Here is a 22,639-nt window from a genome sequence, read left to right as displayed (position 1 = left end):
CTTGCTGGAGATAATGATGGTGGGTGTGGGATAAAGCCTCGGGTTCGGAGCAGGGGGCTGCAAAGCTTCATAAAGTGGAAGGAGAATCGCTTGCACCCAGAAGGCGGAGGTTGCAGTGAGCTGAGATCGCACCACTGCACTCCAGCCTGGACAACGGAGCAAGACTTCACCTCAAAAAAACAAACAAAACAAAACAAAACAAAACAAAAACCTGACATTTCCCTGTCCATTCAGAGCCCTAGACCTCATCCTTCCAGGACCAAGGTACCTGGGAAAGCAACCAGTGTTGAGAACATTGCCCCAGAAGCAAGCAGAGCCAGGTGGGTGGGATAGACAGAGATAGTTTAGCCTGGGCCGGTCTGCTGCCCTGGTCCTGCCTGCAACAGCTCCTGCCTCTTGGAGGTCTATGTCCTTTGGGGTGCACGATAAAGGAGGCTAGTCTCGTCTGTGTGACCCCCTTTTCCGTATCACCTGCCTCCCTCCTCATGCTGGAGCCCTCCTGTACCATCTGATTAGGGTGCTACTCACTTTTCTGGTTAAATTCTTATCCAGAGCATTTGCCCTGGTCAACTTCATGGACCTAAATAACACATCAATAATCCTTTGTGTAAGGTGCGTTCTCTTGGTCATATGCTGATCTTTTTATCATGACTATGTAAAACAGGCACTTATAGTCCCTGAAGTTTAAAAAATATATTTTTGGGCAGTGGTTTTATATAGCATGATAAAATATGTCTTTATTATAATGTCCATCTTTATTATCTAGCTCTTGGTGAAGTCAGTTTGAAAATATAAATTCTTATATGATGTCGGTCGTTGGTCTGCAGACGTCACCAGCTGTCAGTAGAGTCTGAAGACTTTGTTTTACTGAACAGATATCAGCTGATGGCAGTGTTTGGTGCTAAGCCCTGGCAGTGGGGGTCCCAAGAGTATAAGGAAGCACCATCGCCCTCCCGAAGCCTGCAATAATGCAGAAGGGGCACTGGGCCAGCAGGGCAGAACAGGAGGGGTGCGGATGTCTGAGGGGCTTCCCAGGGGCCTGAGGCCTGGGGGCACTCAGCCTCTCCAAATGGAGGGGACCAGCCCGTGCTTCTTGGGAGGTGAGAGGAGAGTCCCAGCGCTGTCCCTTTCAGTAATTCTGTCACAGTAGCTTATTTCACATCAGAGGTGACTGTGCTGAATATGACAATCAGCTTTTCATGTCAAAATGTATGCAACTTCATAAAACAGTCGTATATTTTTGGAATCCATGAATTTAAAAAATAATAGGACCCAGAAGATCATAACTTCAATCATGCTTTTCCATAAATTTGTATATTTTATTTAATCAAAATAGCATATATATATATATATATTTTTTGGTCAAGATTTTCCAGAGAAACAGAACCAATGGGAGTGTGTGTGTGTGTGTGTGTGTGTGTGTGTGATCAGCTCACACAATTATGAAGGCTGACAAGTTCCGAGATCTGCATTTGGTAAGCTGCAGCCCCAGGAGAGTCTGTGGGGGTAATTCTAGTTCGAGTCTGAAGCCCTGAGACCCAAAAGAGCCCGTGGTGTATGTTCCAGTCCAAAGGCCAGTGGGTTCAAGACCCATGAAGAGTCACTGTTTGAGTCCAAGTCTGAAGGCAGGAAAAGGCCCCTTTCCTGGCTCAAGCAGTGAAGAAGAGGAGTTTCCTTTTACTCAGCCTTTTTGTTCCAACTGACTGGATGAGGCCCACCCACGTGAGGGAGGAGAATCTGATCACTGCGTGTGCCATGTTAAAGGTTAATCTCATCCAGAAACGCACTCACAGTCGCACCCAGAATCATGTCGGACCAAATATCTGGGCACCCCATGGCCCAGTCAAGTCGACACATGCCGTTAACCATCACCCTCAGCCATTGAAAAAAAAAAGATTTCATCTCTGTCCCAGACAAGTAGATTGCTCTGTCCCCAGTGCTCGTGCCCTTGGATCTCAGGGACTTCAGCAATTCCTTCTGGGGCTGTAGCACCCTCAGCTCACGTTTGGGAAGTGCCTGGATCCGAACAGTGCTTTTCGGGTGGGAAAGAGTACCTGTGTCTCTTGAGACATTAGGGGACGTTGCCCTGAAAAAGTGCTCCGTCGAATCAGCACCCAGGTCTCTGCCTGAAAAGTTCTCACAGCACAGGGGCTGGCGCCACCTCCGAGAAGCCCGTCTGGGTCCCTGAGTGCTTGCAACGAACAGAGCCTCTTTTAAAAGAACGCTCTTGGCCAGACGCTGTGGCTCATGCCTGTAATCCCAGCACTTTGGGAGGCTGAGGCGTACGGATCCTGAGGTCAAGATTTCGAGACCAGCCTGGCCAACATGGTGAAACCTTGTCTCTACTAGAAATACAAAAAGAATTAGCTGGGTGTGGTGGCAGGCACCTATAATCCCAGCTACTCAGGAGGCTGGGGCAGGAGAATTGCTTGCACCCAGGAGGCGGAGGTTGCAGTGAACTGAGATCGCACCACTGCAGCACTCCAGCCTGGACAACAGAGCAAGACTCTACCTCAAAAAAAAAAGAACACTCTTGGCAGTCAGTGGGTGACAGGTGGAACCCGGTTTGGGAAATGCTGGTTTGAAGCTGGGCTTTTCCAGATTTGGGGGTGCTTTCTGTTGGAAACGCCCTGGTGCCTGTTGGAAGATGTGAGGTAGTGGAAGCTGGTCCCAGCTGCCCCTGCCTCTGTCCCCTCACCTGTCCCCTCACCTGTCCCCTCACCTGTGTCCCTCACCTGTCCCCTCACCTGTCCCCTCACCTGTGCCCCTCACCTGTCCCTTCACTTGTCCTCTCACCTGTGCAGTGCTAGGGTATGCATAGACGTTCCTCATGTGGACGTTGTACTCTGTGTGGAGGTAGGAAATGGGTGTGGGCTGACGGCCCTGGCCATTCCCATCTGGCTGGTGTCCTGCTGTGTGCTAGCAGGCCGTGAGTGCCTGCAGCCGGCAGGAGAGGTCCTCACACTCTTAAGCACCTGCCCGGGTCAGATAGTTTAGACCCATGGCAAAGCGAGCTCCATCTTCCCTTGTGGTAAGTTTTGGGAACCCTGTCTGTGGATGAATGCATTGCTACTTGTGCTTGCTGTATTTTAGATAGAAAATGCTCCCAGGCAGGAGGATGGCGATGGCTCATTGGCTCCCCAGAGCAGACCCCAGAGCTCGGGTTCTCCGTGCAGATTTTCCTGTAGACACCCCACTGCCACCACCCCCCATAACAGGAGTCCAGTGGCTACTTCCTTGCTCCTCAGTCTCCCCACGAAGACCAAAAATAAAATGCTTTTTATTTTTTCAGAACTTACAGTGTGCCCCCTCTACTGCTCAGGAATCCTGTCCTCCGAAACCTCCAAGGGCTCACGAGCTGAAGCTGCTGGTGAGGAACATCGGCGCCTTGCTGCTCAGCGAGCCCGGTGCCTCAGGTGGGTGACAGTGGGAGCCTGGCCTGCCTGGAGGGGCTGTTCCTGCCCCTGAGCAGAGTCAGGGGCTCTGCGGGGGGGCCTTGGATTCTCCGGTGGCATCCTCCTGTGGGGATGCAGCGGGAGCACTGCCATGGTTGCAGAAAGCACCTGAAAATGTAATGGGAACAAGAGATGGTAAAAAATCCAATCCTGTTTCTGCACGTGTGAAGGCCGAGGGGAGAAAGGAATGTAATTGATTTGGTCTTTTTCATTTGTCTGGAATTGTCCTGTCTTTTTTATCTTTTCTTTCCTTTTTTTATTTTTAAACTGTTGAACCCGTATGTATGTGTTAAGCATCCCTGAGCAAGGTGCAGCTTCTGCTTTCTTAGAAAGTGGGTGAAGGGGGATGTAGGGAGTTGATGGGCATCAGATGACTTCGGCCACACTCGGGACTCCCGTGCTGGGAGACCATGGCTGCTGTTGGAGCCAAGACAAGCAACACAGAACGGATAACCCCTTCTGGGTGGTTCTGAATCATTGTTGAGGCCCCAGACACAGAGTCACTCGAGACAGGGCACCTCTTTACTCCGCGACTCCGTTTTGCCAAGAACAGGAGTGAATTGTATTGCCTGAGTGTGTTAGAGGTGACTTATCTTTATTTGCGAGGGACTTCCTCCAGTTCCAAAAGCACAAACGGGCCACATCTAGCAGCCGAGACTGTGCAGAGCTAGCTGTCGAGGATTTTTTTTTGGTAAAAGTGCCTGCATGTTGCCCTTTCTTTCAGCCTGTACTGCTTAGTGGCTAAAAGTGGGCTCGCTGGACTCGGTCGGTCAAGGTTGGGGTCCCAGCTCCCACATGCACCTGCCCTGAGGCCAGGCCCTGTGCCTCCCTCTGCTGGATGTCCCCATGTCTGGGTCTGAGTCTTCTCTTGAAGAGTGACTGTGAAAGCTCAGTAGCGAACGTCTGGAGGCTGCTTCACCCTGCTGCGGCATGGTCCAGCGTCCACACATTCTAGCAATTACTGATTCCATGGTGTATTAGGGACTTGGTGCTGCAGGGAGAAGCATTGTCTCAAAGCAGAAACAGCTGTTCACTAGGGACATGTCCTACTACCTGGATCAAATACCCTGGCTAGTATCAGGTACCGCATCTGTCTGGTGTAAGTTGGGAAATGGGAACTCTGTGAGGTGTATTTCCAAATTTAGGAGTCAACATGAACTGATGTTCAGGCTTTGGCAACCGTTAGTCTTGTCTAAAAGTGGGGACCATGCCTCTGTATATAATGGTGCTGCCTCTCGTGGAGGGTTCCCCTGGGAGCCCATGCCTGTGGCCAGCACTGACGGAGGGGGCGAGGCACTTGGGGTCAGCCCAGGGCTGTTGATATCAAATGTGGGAAAAAATTCTTTAACTCCAATAAAGGTTGGTGCTATGAGCATTTGAAAATGGAAAATGAAAGAATTCCCAGTCTCTGAAGTGGGTAAGCCTCGACCGTAGCCATTTAATTTAGCCTTTTTTTCTATGCATACAATGTCTTCATGCAATTTAAAAAATAAAAATAATGCCAGGCGCGGTGGCTCACACCTGTAATCCCAGCACTTTGGGAGGCCGAGGCGGGTGGATCACAAGGTCAGGAGTTTGAGACCAGCCTGGCCAACATAGTGAAACCCCGTCTCTACTAAAAATACAAAAATTAGCTGAGCGTGGAGGTGCGTGCCTATAATCCCAGATACTCAGGAGGCTGAGGCAGGAGAATCCCTTGAACCCGGGAGGTGGAGCTTGCAGTGAGCTGAGATTGTGCCACTGCACTCCAGCCTGGGTGACAGAGTGAGACTCCATCTCAAAAAATAAATAAATAAAAAGTAAATAAAAATAAACGCCAACACGATGCCCTTCTATTTAATTACAGGCCACATTAACGCAGTGTGCATCGTGCAGCTGAACGATCCCATACAGAAGTTCTCCAGCACCCTGACGAAAAACACTACAGACCTCACGTGGGAAGAGGAATTCACCTTGTGAGTCCAGCCGGGTTATCGGGGGCCTGCGTGTCCACGGTCGCGTCTGTTCAGGAGCGCTAAATCCTGAGATCATTCTGCAGCACCGTTTAGGCTAAAACACTAAACCAAAACGGTTAACAACAAATGGCGTCTTAAGCTTCTTAAAGGTAGCTTTAGGTCAAACATGGGTTTCATTTGAAAGGCAGCTCTGAGAGTCAGTTTTCTCCTCATGCCCTGATAGGATGAAAGGAAGCCGCTGTTGGGTCTCTTAGAGACACACACGTCATCCAGCATGGAAAGGGAGGGAGCCTCTGACCGAATCCAGAGCCTAACAAAGAAAACAGAAAAAGGGGCTGGGCGCAGAGGCTCATGCCTGTAATCCCAGCTGTTTGGGAGGCACAGACGGGAGGATTGCTTGAGCCCAGGAGTTTAAGACCAGCCTAAACAACATAGCAAGACCTCTTCTCTACTAAAAGGCATGGTGGCCCTTGCCTTGCCTGTGGTACTCCTAGCTCTTTGGGAGGCTGATGGAGGAGGATCGCTTGAGCCTGGAAGATCGAGGCTGCAGTGAGCTGTGGTTGTGCCACTGCATTCCAGCCTGGGTGACAGAGAGATACCCTGTCTCAAAAAAAAGACCAGGCACAGTAGCTCACACATGTAATCCCAGTACTTTGGGAGGCTGAGGTGGGTGGATCACTTGAGGTCAGGAGTTCGAGATCAACCTGGCCAACGTGGTAAATGAAACCCTGTCTCTACTAAAAATACAAAAATTAGGCATGGTGGCAGGTGCCTATAATCACAGCTACTCAGGAGGCCGAGGCAGGAAAATGGCTTGAGCCTGGGATTCAGAGGTTGCAGGGAGCTGAGATTGTACCACTGCACTCCAGCCTGGGCAACAAAGTGAGACTCCATCTCCAAAAAATAGAGATAGAGAAAAATGTAGGCCATGCATAAATAATGGTGTAAGAATCATAAATAAAATATTATCAAACAGAATCTAACAGCACATGAAAAATAAAGCCAGCTGTGTTCATACCAGGAATGTAAGGATATAAGTGTGCATTCACATAAGGAGATCTATTAATGGTGTTCATCGTATCACTAGATCAAAGGAGAAAATAAACATATTTTCTCTACATATGTCCAAAAGACATTCAGTGACATTTAATACCCATTCTTAATTTTTAAAAACTCAATTCAAGCAAAATTTATGGAGACTTCTTTAATAAGGTTTTGTTTTGTTTTGTTTTTTGTTTTTTTTGAGACGGAGTCTCGCTCAGTCGCCCAGGTTGGAGTGCAGTGGCCGGATCTCAGCTCACTGCAAGCTCCGTCTCCCGGGTTTACGCCATTCTCCTGCCTCAGCCTCCGGAGTAGCTGGGACTACAGGCGCCCGCCACCTCGCCCGGCTAGTTTTTTATATTTTTTAGTAGAGACGGGGTTTCACCATGTTAGCCAGGATGGTCTCGACCTCCTGACCTCGTGATCCCCCTGTCTCAGCCTCCCAAAGTGCTGGGATTACAGGTTTGAGCCACCGCGCCCGGCCGTTCTTTAATAAGATTTTTAAAATCACCATAAATGGTAAATACCAGAAGCAGACTCACTAAAATCAAGAGAAGGATGCCTATTGTTTTGTTCTAGAGGTATTGGTTAATGCAATTAGATAAGGAAAAAAACCATACACAAATACCAGAAAGGAAGAGGCAAGACCGGTCATTGTTCGGAGATGATATGACTGCATGTCAGGACTATGCAAGAAAATCAACCCAAAGTATTAGAAAGAATAATGGATATAACGTAGAAATGAATATTTAAAAAACTAATAGACATAATCATTTAATGAATTAGCTGAGTACCAAGGTATTAAAATCAATCACAATCTAATCCTTAAAAAATGAACAATTAGAAAAAGTAATGGAAGAAAATTTCCCGTGTGTGTGTGTATGTGTGTATATATATAAAGAGCTTTTATAAATCATGAATGGAAAAGATGACAGCTGCCTTAGAAAACTGACCAAAATTCCTGAAATGGAAATACAAAAGCCAGAGCTACCGATGGCCGTAAACTTCTGAAAACATGTTCAGAAATAAGCATAAAGTCATGCACACTTCAGCAAAAGAGAGAGGTCATTTTTGCACCTCACAGCTTGGTGGAGAATAAGAGAGTGATAATGGCATTGGAAGTGTCACTGGGAGTAAGCATTCTGGATGCCATCAGTCGGCCTAAATAAAAAAACACCTCTCAAGTGCACATGCCATTTGACAGGCAATTAGAGTTTTCCTGAGGAAATAATCACACGGCGTGCAAAGATATATGCCTAAGAATGTGCCTCTCAGCTTGTATATGGCTATGAAATACTGGGGACCACCAACACATTAAGAAGCGTTGGTTATTGAAGAGTTGGCCAAATAAAATCTCTTAAGGCCAAAGAGCAGAATACTAGCGGCCCATCAAACATGATGTTGCTGTGTAGTTACACAGAAAGACATCCACAAAAACTTCAATTAAAAGAATAGGTTACAGGCTGGGTGCAGTGGCTCACTCTTGTAATCCCAGCACTTTGGGAGGCCGAGGCGGGAGGATGGCTTGAGCTCAGGAGTTTGAGATCAGCCTGGGCAACATAGCAAGACTTCATCTCTACTTTTTTTTTTTTTTAAATGCCTTTTTAAAGAAAATAAATGGGTTACAAAGGAGGGAGGTATATTGTGTTCCGTGTTTTGTCTTTAGGTCATTATATAGCTGTGCTTTCAGTATGGCAGCGACTGGCCACGTGTGTCTCTTTGAATTTAAGTTAACGGAAATTTTTTAAAATGACGTTCAGTTCCTCGGCTTGCACTGGACACCTCTCCAGTGCTCTGTGGCTACTGCATTTGACAGCTGGTCTGTCACTGTCATCACAGAACATCCTGTTGACTGCTCTGGAAGGCTAGTCCCTGAATATTAATGGTAGCTGTTTCCGAACGGGGAGGTTGCAGATACTCTTGCCTATTTTTGGTTATATGTCTTGGTAGTTTGTTAAATATTGACATCTTTGTGTTCCTTTCTATAATCAGAAAAAATGCTATATTTCATAAAAAGAATAAAGCATTGCATTTTTGAGGACTTATAACTTTTTTCTCTTCCAAAGCGAGTTGAATGCCAAGTCGAAGGAGTTACACCTGCAGATTTCAGAGGCTGGGCGACCCTCAGAAGGTGGGTTGAGCAGGAGGACAGAGGCCCTGCCCTCTGGAAAGGTCCTCCGCTGCGTGACCTGGGCCTCGGGAAAGGGCGGTGGGAGATCCAGCAGAGGAAGGTGACCCCTCCTCTAAATGACTTCGGTTTTCCCATGGGACGTTTTGGTCGAAAGGCAATTTGAGTTATTAACAAGGTCATACATTTTGGGGAAATGTTCAACTGGATTTTTTGTTTGTTTGTTTGTTTAAAAAAAAAAATCCAAAATAGTTTATGCAACAATTCTTGGCATAGAGAAGTAGTTCTGAACCCTCCTTGCCCCAAGAGACCTCCTTTTTTGGAAAACAAAAACAAAAACAAAGCCTTTTAACTGTAGTAAGATAAACAATGTTAAATGTATCATCTTAACCATTTCTAAGTACATAGTTCAGGGGCAGTCAGTACACTCACGTTGTTGTGCAACCATCACCCCCATCTATCTCCAGAGCTTTTTCATCCCCATTCTACTGCCTGTATCAATTTCATTGGGTTTTTCCTTATAAAATAAACTACAGAGGTTTAAATGGAACTTAACGATTTATACACAAGGCAGCAACAATTAGAGGTAAAGTCACTAAAACACTAAAATGAACGTGGGCCTGTATGTGTGCGTGTGTCCAAATCAACAGTTACAATATTTGTTAGGTTTTTAAAGATATAAATATTTTCTTAGATTGTAAAACTCTCCCCATAAACATACCAAAATTGGGAAGCCCTTGCCCAGCTTATCCAGCAATAAAATCAAGCCATTTGGTTACCTCCTAAAGTGAGAAGCTCGTTATTTCTCCCAGTTAACTAGTTTTATATCCTAGTTGTAATAGCAAGAATCCTGAGGTGACTTCCTTGATTTTGGAGTCCCAAGAAAACTGGGATGTCCATGAGACAATTCTGAGAGAGGCATTCCGCAGGTCGGGGACCCGCACAGCGTGGGGGCGCTGGTCACCTGGAGAGAGGTCAACTTCTGACCCCGTTCCTGGGTCCCCACTCCTGCTGGCCTCATTCAAATTTCATTCCAGCCCAGCCTGATGGAATCTATGAAATGTCGAACTTTACAAAAACAATACAAAGAACAGCCACATAACCTTTACTCAAACTCATGTATCCTTAATATTTGCCTAGTTTCCTTTACTATTTGTGCTTACTCTTGGTCTCTCCCCACCATACTCATTTCCTTTTTACACACACACACACACACACACACACACACACACACGAGGATAAATTATATGCATCTCGGCCCTTTGTCCTCAATTCTTTAGTGTGTATTTTCCTAGGAATGGAGATATTCTCTTCTGTGTCCACAGTACAGTTATCAGCTTCCTGAATTTACATTGGTGCAATTCCTTAACTTATGTCCATTTTCCAGTTTTTGTCACTGGACGACCCCATGATGCCCTTCAGAGCAGTGACCGAAATTTCCACTCCGGCACAAGGCTGGACATTGCCTGACTGTCCTATTGCTTTAGCATCCTCTGTCCTGCAGCGTTTCGACAGCTTTTGTCTTTTATGACACTGACATTTTTAAAACGTGCTGAAACGTGAGCACTTTCGAGTGTGCCAGAGGCACGTGAGGAGCATGCTCCGGCTGCTGGGCTTGTGGGCCTTTCTGTTCTCACGGAACCCCGTGGAAACATCAGCGGCACCCCTTGCCTGTCTCCTGTCTTTTCAGGTCTGCTGGCGACGGCGATAGTTCCTTTGGATTTGTTTAAGAAGCAGCCTTCTGGGCCACAGAGCTTCACGCTGACCAGCGGGTCTGCCTGCGGCAGCTCGGTGCTGGGCTCGGTCACGGCAGAGGTAGGACGAGGCTCCCATGGCGGCTGGTTCCGGCTTGGGGCACTTACCTAAGGAGCGTCTTCACTTATGTCTGCAGAGTCTCAGTCCTGCTTCTGTGTGAAATAAGACCTCCTCTAAGAGGAGACGCTGTTTCATCATACGCAGGACTACACTCAAATAGAGCACGTTCTGTCCACTGTACAGTGGAGTTGCCTGCTGGAGGAGATGACTTTTCAGGATGCCGTTTTACAGGCCTACCCCAAAGAGGCCTTTGAAAATGTTGCTTGGTTCTCCAGCTTCTATTCGGCTGCCATCATTATGTGTTGAGCCGCTGTGTGTAAGGTGGGGTCTGTGTTCATTCTGGGAATATCCAGGTTAACTGGAAATACTAAGTGACCTTAAGGGAAGGAATTACGGTTATTTCTTTTTTTTTTTTTTTTTTTTTTGAGACGGAGTCTTGCTCTGTCGCCCGGCCTGGAGTGCAGTGGCCGGATCTCAGCTCACTGCAAGCTCCGCCTCCCGGGTTCACGCCATTCTCCTGCCTCAGCCTCCCGAGTAGCTGGGACCACAGGCGCCCGCCACCTCGCCCGGCTAGTTTTTTTTTTTTTTTGGATTTTTAGTAGAGACGGGGTTTCACCGTGTTAGCCAGGATGGTCTCGATCTCCTGACCTCGTGATCCACCCTTCTCGGCCTCCCAAAGTGCTGGGATTACAGGCTTGAGCCACCGCGCCCGGCCGGAATTACGGTTATTTCACAAGAAGGCAGCGTTAGGCGGCTGATCAGCCTGTGTAGTTTCCACAAAACCAGAAACAAGTAACACGTCTTCTCTGCAGTTCTCTTACATAGAACCTGGGGAATTGAAATCCTGGCACATCCCTCCCCCTGTTCCTGCTGCAAAAATCGAAAAGGACCGCATGGTGATGCCTTGTGGGACTGTGGTCACTACTGTCACTGCCGTGAAGACTAAGCCTCGTGTCGACGTGGGGAGGGCGTCCCCACTGAGCTCCGGTGAGACAACAGGAACGCAGTCGAGGAACTCTGTGCATGGCGCCTGCCTGTAACCACCTTGCCCCCACCGCGTGCGGAGTCCTGGAGCCTGCAGCACTCAGTGTTAGGAAAATCTCACAGCACAGGAAGGATGCTGATTGGCCACACTTGTGCTTAGTTTTTTGTTGTTGTTGGACGACAGTTATCTTTTCTTTTTCTTCTGCCAAACACGTATGCAATAAGCTGAAACGAGGTTCGATTCCCATCGTGTATTCTGAAGCTAAAATCTAGATAGTATAGTTACACTTAGGTGTAACTCCAACTAAGTTAAATTAAGAACTCTATTATAGGGCCGGGCGCGGTGGCTCATGCCTGTAATCCCAGCGCTTTGGGAGGCTGAGGTGCATAGATCACCTGAGGTCAGGAGTTTGAGACCAGCCTGACAAACATGGTGAAACCCCATCTCTACTAAAAATACAAAATAAGCTGGGTGTGTTGGCACATGCATGTAGTCACAGCTACTCTGGAGGCTGAGGCAGGAGAATTGCTTGAACCCAGGAGGTGGAGGTTGCAATGAGCCGAGATCACGCCATTGCACTCCAGCCTGGACAACAAGAGCGAAACTCCCTCTCAAAAACAAAACAAAACACAACAAAACACAAACTCTATTACCTGTATGTGGGGACAGCACACACTTTCTTCTTGAAAAATTCAAAGTGAGTTGGCCTTGTAGACTTTCTTCTGTTAAAAATTGTTTGCTAGAAGGCTTGATAGGCTGTTATTTGAGATCCAGCTGAATTCTGTACCTGTCTCCACAGCCACTGCCTTGGAGACAGAAGTTTCTGTATCAGTGGATGCTTTATTTCTCACAATTCACAGTGCATCTCTACTTGTGCAAAAGCATCATCCTCCCAGAATACATGAGTTGGCACAGTTCAGGGATGCCAAATAGAATGGGAAATTCTAGCTTAGTTAAAATGTTTCTGAAATTTTATTTCAACCTGGACTCCAGACACCACTCTTGCCTCTCCTCCGTTCAAAGCGGCTTTCATTCAACTTTGCCTTTACCAACTGCACACACCAGAGTTGCAGTGAGGGATGTCCTTTCACTTTTCAGTAACTGTTGATCCAGTCAACTATGGGGCCACCTTTGTAATCAGAATCTTCCTCTGGCAGAGGCTCCGGTGAAGACTCCCATCAAGGTGAAGGTGATTGAGAAGGACATCTCTGTCCAGGCCATCTCCTGCCGCAGCGCCCCTGTCAGCAAAACGCTCTCTTCTTCAGACACAGGTAACTGAGACGTGCCCACACTGCTCTCCCTCTTAGCACCTTTGGGCCTTTTGGGCTGTTCTGATATGAAGTATTTTCCTTTCAGAGTTTGGAAAAAGTTGTTTTGGGCCAGGTGCGGTGGCTTACACCTGTAATCTCAGCACTTTGGGAGGCTGAGGCGGGTGGATCACTTGAGGTCAGGAATTCGAGACCAGCCTGGCCAACATGGTGAAACCCTATCTCTACTAAAAATACAAAGATTAGCTGGGCGTAGTGGCGCATGCCTGTAATCCCAGCTACTTGAGAGGCTTAGGCAGGAGACTTGCTTGAACCCGGGAGGTGGAGGTTGCAGTGAGCCAAGATTGCACCACTGCACTCCAGCCAGGGTGACAGAGTGAGACCCTATCTCTTAAAAGAAAAAAAAGGTTTGATTTGGCTTGGTTTTGTGGTTGAGTGATGAGTGAAGGAGAGGGAGAAAAGGGAACTCCAAATTGATCAAAGACCAGAAGCGGCATTCATATTCCTTTTACATTTTAGGGAATGCTTTAACAAAATAAAAAACCAGCTGAGACTTTACGTTTTAAAATTTCTGATCATTTTTTTTCTTGCACAACACGCTAGCTACGTTACCATCAAACAAGTAGGACTCAGGACATCATCATCACAGTCACTTTAATTTTGTTTCCCACTTTCTGCTTAGACCTGCTGAGTAGAAGTAGCTTTTTCCCTTCTACTAGGAAATGGTCACTACTAATAGGAAATGCAAATCTCCTATTATTTTATGGTCACTTTCAGGTAATAGACATTTTTGAAGAGATGTCTTACTGACTTGTTAAATCACTGCACAATCTAAATTTGGGGATTAACTTTCTGCCTTTGCCCCCTCGTGACCTACTCTTAGGGGCAATGGGTGCTTCCTTCTTGCTTAGCTCTCCCCCATTCACCGAGTCCTGTGTCTGACCTTGCCAAGGCCAACAACTGGACAAGGTGGGGTGGTCAGGGGAGTGGGAATTTCTCACTGGAGGAGCACTGTCTTAACATGGTTTTGGATTCTCAGCCTGGCGAAAGTTACAACTGCCTCCTCCTCTCGTGGGAGGTTCTATGGTTTTTTGGATGCTACCGTGCTGGGTCCCCCACCTGCAATTCTGGGATGCAGGCCCTGCCCCTCCTTTTGTTACCAAAAAAGGGTATTGATCTAGACCCCAAGAGAGGGTTCTTGGATCTGGTGCAAGAAAGAATTCGGGGCGAGTCCACAGAGTAAAGTGAAAGCAAGTTATTAAGAAAGTAAAGGAATAAAAGAATGGCTACTCTGTAGGCAGAGAACCCGTAGGGCTGCTAGTTGGCTCTTTTTCTGTTTATTTCTTGATCATATGCTAAACAAGGGGTGGATTATTCACGAGTTTCCTACCAAAGGGGTGGGGATTTCTCAGAACTGAGCGTCCCTCCCCTTTTCAGACCATATAGGGTAACTTCTTGCCATTGCCATTGCCATGGCATTTGCAAACTGTCATGGTGCTGGTGGGAGTGTCTTTTAGCATGCTAATGCATCATCATTATCATCAGCCAGAGGTCACTTTCGCTGCTATCTTGGTTTTGGCAGGTTTTGGCCGGCTTCTTTACCGCATCCTGTTTTATCAGCAGGGTCCTTGTGACCTGTGCCTTGTGCCAACCTAGTAGCTCACCCTGTGAGTAAGGACACTTCACCTCCTGGGAGTCCAGCCCAGGGGGTCCCAGCCTCATTTTGCCCAGCCCTTATTTGAGATGGAGCCGCTCTGGCACTAATGCCTCTGACACTTTTGCCGCTGCCCCTGATGCCCCTTCCTCAGTTTCTTCCCCTGGCAGTGCCCCCACTGCCCATACTGTGGGGTCCTGTCACCTGGGCAGGATCCCTCTTAAAAGACCCAGACTGATGTTCCCACTGTGGGTTCTGGTGCATGGGCCATGGAGCCAGCCCCCAGGCTCACCCACCACGGTGCAGCCAGGCGCTGTAGCAGGTGTCCAGGCTGCATCTAGCACCTGGACTGGGCTCTCGGGGGACTGAATAGAAGCACTGGGCCTGGCGTGAGGAGGACACGCTCCCAACGCCTCTCCCTTGGTGGCTTTGGGAATTATAGCACAGCTTTCTCCTAAGGAGTCTTCCCCAACTCCTTTCTCCAACACTTCTCTCTTCTCAGTGTGGCTCAGTGGCTAAACAAAAATCTGTTCCTCTACTCACAACACTCCTGACACCAAATGTGTAGATTTTCTATGGCAAGCAATTTTCTGTTTCTCTGCAGACACCAACTGGGTGTCCTACAATTTAATTCAATTCTGGCACTACCTGGAGTTAGCTCAGCTCCCACAGGTAAAAGGCTCGGCCCCACAAAACCACCCTCCCACTTTAGATGCCAGGCACAAATAGTGGGTCCTCAGGTTACCACACTTTTGTCCCACTTGGCTACAAATTGGGGTTTCCATGACACCCTCTTTGGGTTCCGTAATTTGCTATGATGGCTCGCAGAACTCAGGGAAACATTTTACTTGGGTTTACCAGTTTGTTATCACACAAATGCACAGCCAGATGAAGAGGGGCGCAGGGCACAGTCTGGAAGGGTCCTGAGCCTAGGAGCTTTGATCTCCATGGAGTCGCCCCTCTCCCAGTACTTGCATGCATTGGTTCACAACCTGGACCCTCCCTGAGCCCTGTCATTTAGGGCTTTATGGTGCTTCTATAAGTAGATACGTAGGCATGATTGATTCACTTATTGGCCATTGGTAATTTGAACTCAATCTCTAGCCCCTTTCCCTTCCCCACAGGCAAGAGGAGGGCAGAAAGTTCCAACCTTCTAACCACAGGGTTGGTGCCTCCGACATCCAATGTCCATCCTCATTAGCATTCACTCAGGTGGGCTGCAGGGGCTTATGAGGAATAAGAAAGATGCCTCAGCTCAGTGGCTCTGGAATTCAAAGGGTTTTTTGTTGTTGTTATTGTTCTTTGTGCCAGGAACCAGGGAGGAAGACCAAGTATCTGTTATTCCCCAGGGTCATTGTTGTCACTGGTTCTTGGCCACTGTGGTCTTACCTTGAGTCCCTTTGGAAATGCAGCGTCTGTAAGCCTCAGGCCATGGCCAAAACTGAGACAGAAGTTCCTTTTACTATCCTGCTACTTTAATAGCTTTGTCATTTTGACTTGACCTGAGCGGGATAGTGTAAGTTACAAGCATCAGTTCTGAGTCAAAGAGACTCATGTCAGCTCTGGGGCCTCCTGGCTGCTGGCCATCCTCCTCAATGGTCAAATGGGATAAAAGGAAGGACCTGCTCATGGGGTGTGGAATAGGAGTAAATGAGAGAATGTGCACAGAGCTCTCTGAACAGCACCTGGTTCGCCGTAAGCATTCTATTGATGTTGGCTGGTGTGTGGTTATTCACCTAGGGAAGGAAGTGCTTTCATTAACTGGCCCTTCATAGCTCTAGTTACTATTCTGTGTGTTTAGCCACTCTTGGGAGGGAAAAGGAGTCACTACCTTGCCTTTCAAAGTTCAAAATCTTCCAGAGGGTTAGTTTTTTTTTTGTTGCTTGCTTGCTTTTGCCGTTTTCCATTAACTCTATTCAGGTATAACTTAAATAAAATAGGTGAAGGCCGGGCGCGGTGGCTCAAGCCTGTAATCCCAGCACTTTGGGAGGCCGAGACGGGCGGATCACGAGGTCAGGAGATCGAGACCATCCTGGCTAACACAGTGAAACCCCGTCTCTACTAAAAAAATACAAAAAAACTAGCCGGGCGAGGTGGCGGCGCCTATAGTCCCGGCTCCTCGGGAGGCTGAGGCAGGAGAATAGCGGGAACCCAGGAGACGGAGCTTGCAGTGAGCTGAGATCCGGCCACTGCACTCCAGCCCGGGTGACAGAGCGAGACTCCGTCTCAAAAAAAAATAAAAATAAAAAAAAAAATAAAATAAAATAGGTGAATTTAATTAAGCAGACACTTCAATGAGTATCTTGTAACCACCCAGGAAATCAAGTTGTAGACCAAGGGTCAGCAAACAGCAAACTATGACCCACAGGAAAAATCTGGCCCGTCACTTGTTTTTGTAAATAAAGTTTTACTGAAACCCAGCCATGCTCATTTATTTACCTGTGGTCTCTAGCTGGTTTCACTCTACAAAAGCTGCATTGAGAAGTTGTTGCAGAGACCACCTACATAGCCTAAACAGTGTACGCTTTGGCCCTTTTTAGAAAATATCTGTTAACCATTGCTTATCGACCATTTCCATTATCCCTGGAAGTTCCCATGGAAGTCTTTAATTTTTGCTGATGAACTTAACAGTGCCTTCCCTCTGGCAGAATTGTTGGTGTTGAATGGTTCGGATCCAGTGGCTGAAGTTGCCATTCGACAACTCAGTGAATCTTCAAAGCTGAAACTGAAGTCGCCTCGCAAGAAAAGCACTATTATCATATCCGGGATCTCCAAGGTACCATCGTGGTGGCTGGGGAGGTGTTTGCATCTGTCGGTGACCTGCTGCTCCTCTGCCCTTTGAAGAAGTTAGCCCCAGCGCTTGGTTAACGTCCAGAGAGTTCCATTTACAAATGTCAAATTATGTTCCTCACCCCACAAAGGAGTCATGCGTGGTATTGTGTTTACGCAGTTTATCCCATTCACCAAGGACACGGGAGAGTTTCTCATCAGTGACGCTTTACACATTCAGAAGTTGGCAAATCATTTCAAGAAAAATTATTGAAAGAGAGGAACATGACGTAAGACTCCCCTTTGGTACTCTACTCTCGTCATCACCCAGTCACGGGGAACTTACACTTTCCACGTGACACGTTTCCAAAGCCTTTTACTTTTTTGCAGTGAATGTTTATTCCTTTTGTAATCAGAGAGAAATGAAGATTGTAGTGTCCCCCATGGACATTGCACTCCCTTTCTTCCCCTTCTCCTGCTCTGGGACGTCTGCTCAGGGCAGGTGGTGGCAGATGTGTGGTTCAGGCTGCGGAGAGGCCAACCCGTCAGGTGAAGGGCCATGTTACAGATCCTTACTCTATTACATTTTTTAATTTGATTTTTAAATGTTTATCTATTTATTTATTTTGAGACCAGCTAATTTGTTATGAGACTGGCTAATTTTTGTATTTTTGGTAGAGACGGGGTTTTACCACATTGCTCAGGCTGGTCTTGAACTCCTGGGCTCAAGTGATCCATCTACCTTGGCCTTCCAAAGTGTTGGGATTACGGGTGTGAGCCACTGCTCCTGGCCCTTACTCTTTTTTGACATTTCCAAGTGAACAGGTTGAGGGAAAGTTGGGAGATTTCGATTTGGTGTGGGAAGGGGATGAGGAAGAATTGTGCACAAAAGAGTGGGAGGGTGGGCCAGAGGGCACGCAGAAGATGGATTCCTCAGTGACTGGAAGACGGGCCAGAACGGGACCTCGGAGGTGCCAGAGAGGAGTCATCCGTCTTGCCGTTGTACCCAGAGGGTGGCCTTGCCCACGTCCCAGAGGCAGGCAGGTGGTGTTTTGGGGGCTTCCTGACCCCTCCAGAGCCCCTCAGCAGGGGATCCATGACCTCCCTGGAAGTCCGGGGACTGGTAGTTGGGTTTTCTTCAGTTTTGGGTGAATGAATGAGCAAAATAAGGAAAAGACCCGTGGGCATCTCCCATACACTTTTTCTTTTTCTTTTCTTTTTTTTTTTTTTGAGACGGAGTCTTGCTCTGTCGCCCAGGCTGGAGGGCAGTGTTTGGATCTCAGCTCACTGCAAGCTCCGCCTCCCGGGTTTACGCCATTCTCCTGCCTCAACCTCCCGAGTAGCTGGGACTACAGGCGCCCGCCACCTCGCCTGGCTAGTTTTTTGTATTTTTTAGTAGAGACGGGGTTTCACCGGGTGAGTCAGGATGGTCTTGATCTCCTGACCTCGTGATCCACCCGTCTCGGCCTCCCAAAGTGCTGGGATGACAGGCTTGAGCCACCGCACCCGGCCTTTTTCTAAGATCGTATTTAAAAATCACGAGGAACTCCTGGATCTTAGTATTTAATGTTCTGAATCCACTGCAGTGATTATTTGTATTGGTGCTCAGATTATCTAATCTTTTCATTATTATTATTATCATTATTATTTGAGACAGAGTCTCGCTCTGTTGCCCAGACTGGAGTGCAGTGGTGCAATCTCAGCTCACTGCAAGCTCCACCTCCCAGGTTCACGCCATTCTCCTGCCCCAGCCTCCCGAGTAGCTGGGACTACAGGTGACCCACCACCACGCCTGGCTAATTTTTTGTATTTTTTTTAGTAGAGACGGGGAGATTATCTAATCTTGAGTCAGTGGGCGCTTCCACAGGCCAGCACTTAAGTCAGAAGAGCACATTGTCCCTAAGCAAACGCCTGTGTCACTGCCACCCACACCAAGGACAGCATGACTGACCCTCAGGGAGCCCCCATGCCCTCCTTCCCAAACTTTCCGCCCTCCAAGGAAACGCTATCCCGACTCTCAGAGGTTAATTTAGCGCTTAAATATTTTTACACAAAATATAATTTTTGAGAGGCTACGCCAGTGAATTTCTGCTTGCAGGTAACATAAACATGTGGAGGAACAAAGACAACTAAACCCGAAACACCCACGGCCACTTCCTTTGTGCTGTGGTGGACTCTGAAGGACGGGCTCTCTTGCATCTCATTTCTGCAGCGTGTCACAAATGCTCCCACCGCTAGGCCCATCTGCGGGAGGAAGGGGGTTAACCTCTGAGCCTCCGGAGCCACCCCGCAGCCGCCTGGGGACCCTGAGCCCCAGCTGTAAGGGAGACCTTTTTTAGCCCAAGCATGAGCAACAGCTGTGATGTATGAGCGCCTTCTCCGAGGCCTGCTACTGCATCTTCTGAGACTTTGAAATCAACTGTTAGAATGTTTTGGAGAGTGCTTTTCAGGTCTTTTCGAACCCTCTCTTCCTTTCACGTAACCCTTGTCATCTTCCCCACCGCCCCTGACAGACCTCACTATCTCAGGACCACGGTGCTGCCCTGATGCACGGCTACATGGCCTCTGTGGACAGCACCCACCAGGAGGATGCCCCATCCCATCCGGAGGTGGCCGCAGCCTCTGCCCCACCGGAGGAAGCTGAGTCAGCCCAGGCATCCCTTGCCCCCAAGCCCCAGGAGGATGAGCTAGACTCCTGGGACTTGGAGAAGGAGCCCCAGGCCATGGCATGGAGCAGCCAGGCCCTGCTGGACCCCGACGGTGATGAGCTGTCAGAGAGCTCCGTGAGTGTCTCGGAGCCGGGCGCTGCCAAAAAGCATAAAGGTACCTGCTCCCAAGCCCCCAACCCCGGGCCCCCCACTTGGAGGCTTTGTGCTCATGCTGGCTTCCAAGCTGAAGTCATCTGCTTTCGTTCCCTTTGTCCCCTACAAGCTCCCTCTGGACCTCACCCCCTGCCCTTTCCAGAAACGCCCTGTGCTGACTGTTTGAACCCATGGGGGGCATCTGCAGGTCCTTCTGTTTGAGGGTTAGCGTCATCTCTGCATTTGGGGCCAGCGTGTGTCCATGCATAGAGGCCCCTTCCTCAGTCCAGGCTTGCTCCACCTGGCTTCCCGAGGGGTTACCAAGAGCCCTACATGATGATGGGCCACAGAGACTCAGAGCAAAGCCAGGCAGAGCCTGGGGCTCCTTCCACTGCCAATATGGGCATCTTTGCTCCTTCATGCCTCTCAGAGTCTCCCTGCACCTCAAACAAAACCAGACCTCACCACCTGACCCTAGGAGGTTCTAGGGGGAGAGGAGCTCCTGGGAATAATGAATTGATTAACTTAATATGTGGGTGGCGAGGAGGTGATCATTTCATTAGTACTGATTGTTTCCATTAGCCCTGAGTTTCAGTGCTTTAAAACTATAAATGCCTTAAGCATGTGCAGATTTGCCGAGACAGTGCCTTGGCATGAGTAACCTGAATGTATTTGCTAAGGGCATGTAGTCTAGGGGCTTGGGGTCGGTTCCAGATGTGAGACTCACCGAGCCTCAGCATCCTCCTCCATAAGATGAGGAGCGTGGCCGCTGCCTGCGCCCACCTGACTCCACCATTTGGGGGACAACAGGACATCTCGCTGCAGAAGACAGGACTGGCAAGGCAGACCAAGCTGTGAGCTCAGGTGAAACTCAGCATTAACTCCTGGCTCTGGCTCTTGTGTGGGGCTCCAGAGCTTTCAGCAGAAATCTCAGGATGTCCTAAGACAGTCTGTGTCGGGAAATTGCAGGGGCTCCTTGGGGGAGCTGTGTTAAGCGCTGCTGTCACTGCCTCTTGTCCTCTGTTCTTGAGGCCATAGACCAGTGATTCTCAAGCCCAGCACTTTTTCCCCCAGGGAATATGGCAGTGTCTGGAGACACTGTAGTTGTCATAGCTGGGAGTCTGGGGTGCAACGGGCATCTAGTGAATAGAGGCCAGGGGTGCCACTCAACGCCCTGCGGTGCACAGGACACGCCCCCACAAGGCAGCCTCACAGTGCAGCACGCTCTGGTCCCAAATGTCCCTGGTGCCAAAGCTGACAGCGTGTCATGGGCTGGACTGTCCTTGAGTCTGTCCTCGTCCCTTCTCTCCCTGTCTTTGCTTCGTGTCCCTCAGCGATGGCATGGTGGCCGCCCTCTCCTGTGCCCCTGTCCTTACCAATGCAGAGTCGGGATAGGTGCTGGGGGGAAATGGAAAGTTAGAAGAGGAAAGGGAGAAGGAGGAAATTCCTGGATAAGATTTCAGACCCCTTGGATCTGTTTGCCCACTGCCTGGCCTTGGGGCGCTTTATGCACGGATCCCCCTCCACAGAGCTCTTGAGGGCTGTAAGCTGCACACTGACCTCTGCGCTCCTGTGCTCCCGTTAAGAGGCCTTGGCTTGGGTTATGTCAAAGGTGACCTGGTCACCTGACACACACACCTGTGGCCTATTCTTTGTCTTGGAGACGGTGAGTGCTGGGTGAGGCGGGACAAACATGGGCGCACGGTGGTGTAGCTCTTCCTCTCCCTTCCCTGATTCAATGGCCCGTTTCCTCTTGTCCTGGCAGAACCCAACCCCCCGTCCGCCCTCCTCATTCCTTCTGAAATGCCAGGCCTCTGGCCGGGCGCGGTGGCTCAAGCCTGTAATCCCAGCACTTTGGGAGGCCGAGATGGGCGGATCACGAGGTCAGGAGATCGAGACCATCCTGGCTAACACGGTGAAACCCCGTCTCTACTAAAAAATACAAAAAAAACTAGCCGGGCGACATGGCGGGTGCCTGTAGTCCCAGCTACTCGGGAGGCTGAGGCAGGAGAATGGCGTAAACCCAGGAGGCGGAGCTTGCAGTGAGCTGAGACCCGGCCACTGCACTCCAGCCTGGGCGGCAGAGCGAGACTCCGTCTCAAAAAAAAAAAAAAAAAAAAAGAAATGCCAGGCCTCGCTCACCCTGTTCATGCAAAGATCTGTGTTCCTTCACCCAGTCCCTCCTGCTTCTCTCTGTCCGGTTTCCCTTCTGGAGAGTCTTTCCCTGGGTTTCCATCCTTGCTATGTCACCCACCCTGCTCCTCTCCCTTCACGGGCCAGGTGGATGAGGGGTCCACCCTTTGGGGACCGGGTGTCAGGCAGGTGTGCTGGGGGCTGGTGCTGGCCACCTACAGCACAGGCTCAGAGCTCCCCAGAGGCTCAGCAGTTGAGAATGCAGCAGAGAGGCTCAGCCGTGCCGTGCGTTTCACTACTGTGGCCCTACTGCTTTGACCCCAGGTTTTTGAACAGGACATATTTGGCAGCAGTTTTAAATGTTTCCTTCCAGTGTTTTTTAAGAGACTTGTAATTAGCATCTCTGTGAGATGTTGTCACAGTCTGAGACGATTCTGTGTTATGGGTGCCAAGTCATTTTCATTTTTTGACCAAACATTTTTCAAAACTGGTGATAGAGGGTGTTGTTTTTAAAAACTAAAGCTTGTTTTTTTTTTTTTTTTTTTTTCGGTTTAAGAACCACCTGTATCTTCTGTCCTGCTAAGGAGTTTGTATTAGGTTTCTGAGAGTGCCTGTGTATTTAGAACCCTCCTGAG

The 22,639-nt window shown here is 48.7% G+C and overlaps 1 protein-coding gene across 3 annotated transcripts in view; it reads left to right on the top strand.

Moving 5' to 3' along the window:
* C2CD2 (C2 calcium dependent domain containing 2) overlaps window positions 1-22,639 on the top strand; it is a 71,917-nt gene that overhangs the window by 37,899 nt on the left and 11,379 nt on the right. For 2 of the 3 annotated variants that reach the window (XM_033232547.1, XM_033232549.1), the window contains 8 exons: window positions 3,293-3,416; window positions 5,302-5,410; window positions 8,518-8,582; window positions 10,270-10,394; window positions 11,207-11,381; window positions 12,537-12,650; window positions 16,950-17,077; window positions 19,584-19,893. In XM_033232547.1, coding sequence (XP_033088438.1) covers window positions 3,293-3,416; window positions 5,302-5,410; window positions 8,518-8,582; window positions 10,270-10,394; window positions 11,207-11,381; window positions 12,537-12,650; window positions 16,950-17,077; window positions 19,584-19,893 — 1,150 coding nt within the window. The remainder of the gene's footprint in view (window positions 1-3,292; window positions 3,417-5,301; window positions 5,411-8,517; window positions 8,583-10,269; window positions 10,395-11,206; window positions 11,382-12,536; window positions 12,651-16,949; window positions 17,078-19,583; window positions 19,894-22,639) is intronic. The other variant, XM_033232548.1, reaches the window with a different exon arrangement.

This window comes from Trachypithecus francoisi, unplaced genomic scaffold (assembly GCF_009764315.1).
Source record: "Trachypithecus francoisi isolate TF-2019V2 unplaced genomic scaffold, Tfra_2.0 Lachesis_group14, whole genome shotgun sequence".
NCBI lineage: Eukaryota > Metazoa > Chordata > Mammalia > Primates > Cercopithecidae > Trachypithecus > Trachypithecus francoisi.
The sequence above is the reverse complement of the archived record's forward strand: the minus strand, read 5'-3'. Positions and strand labels throughout refer to the sequence as shown.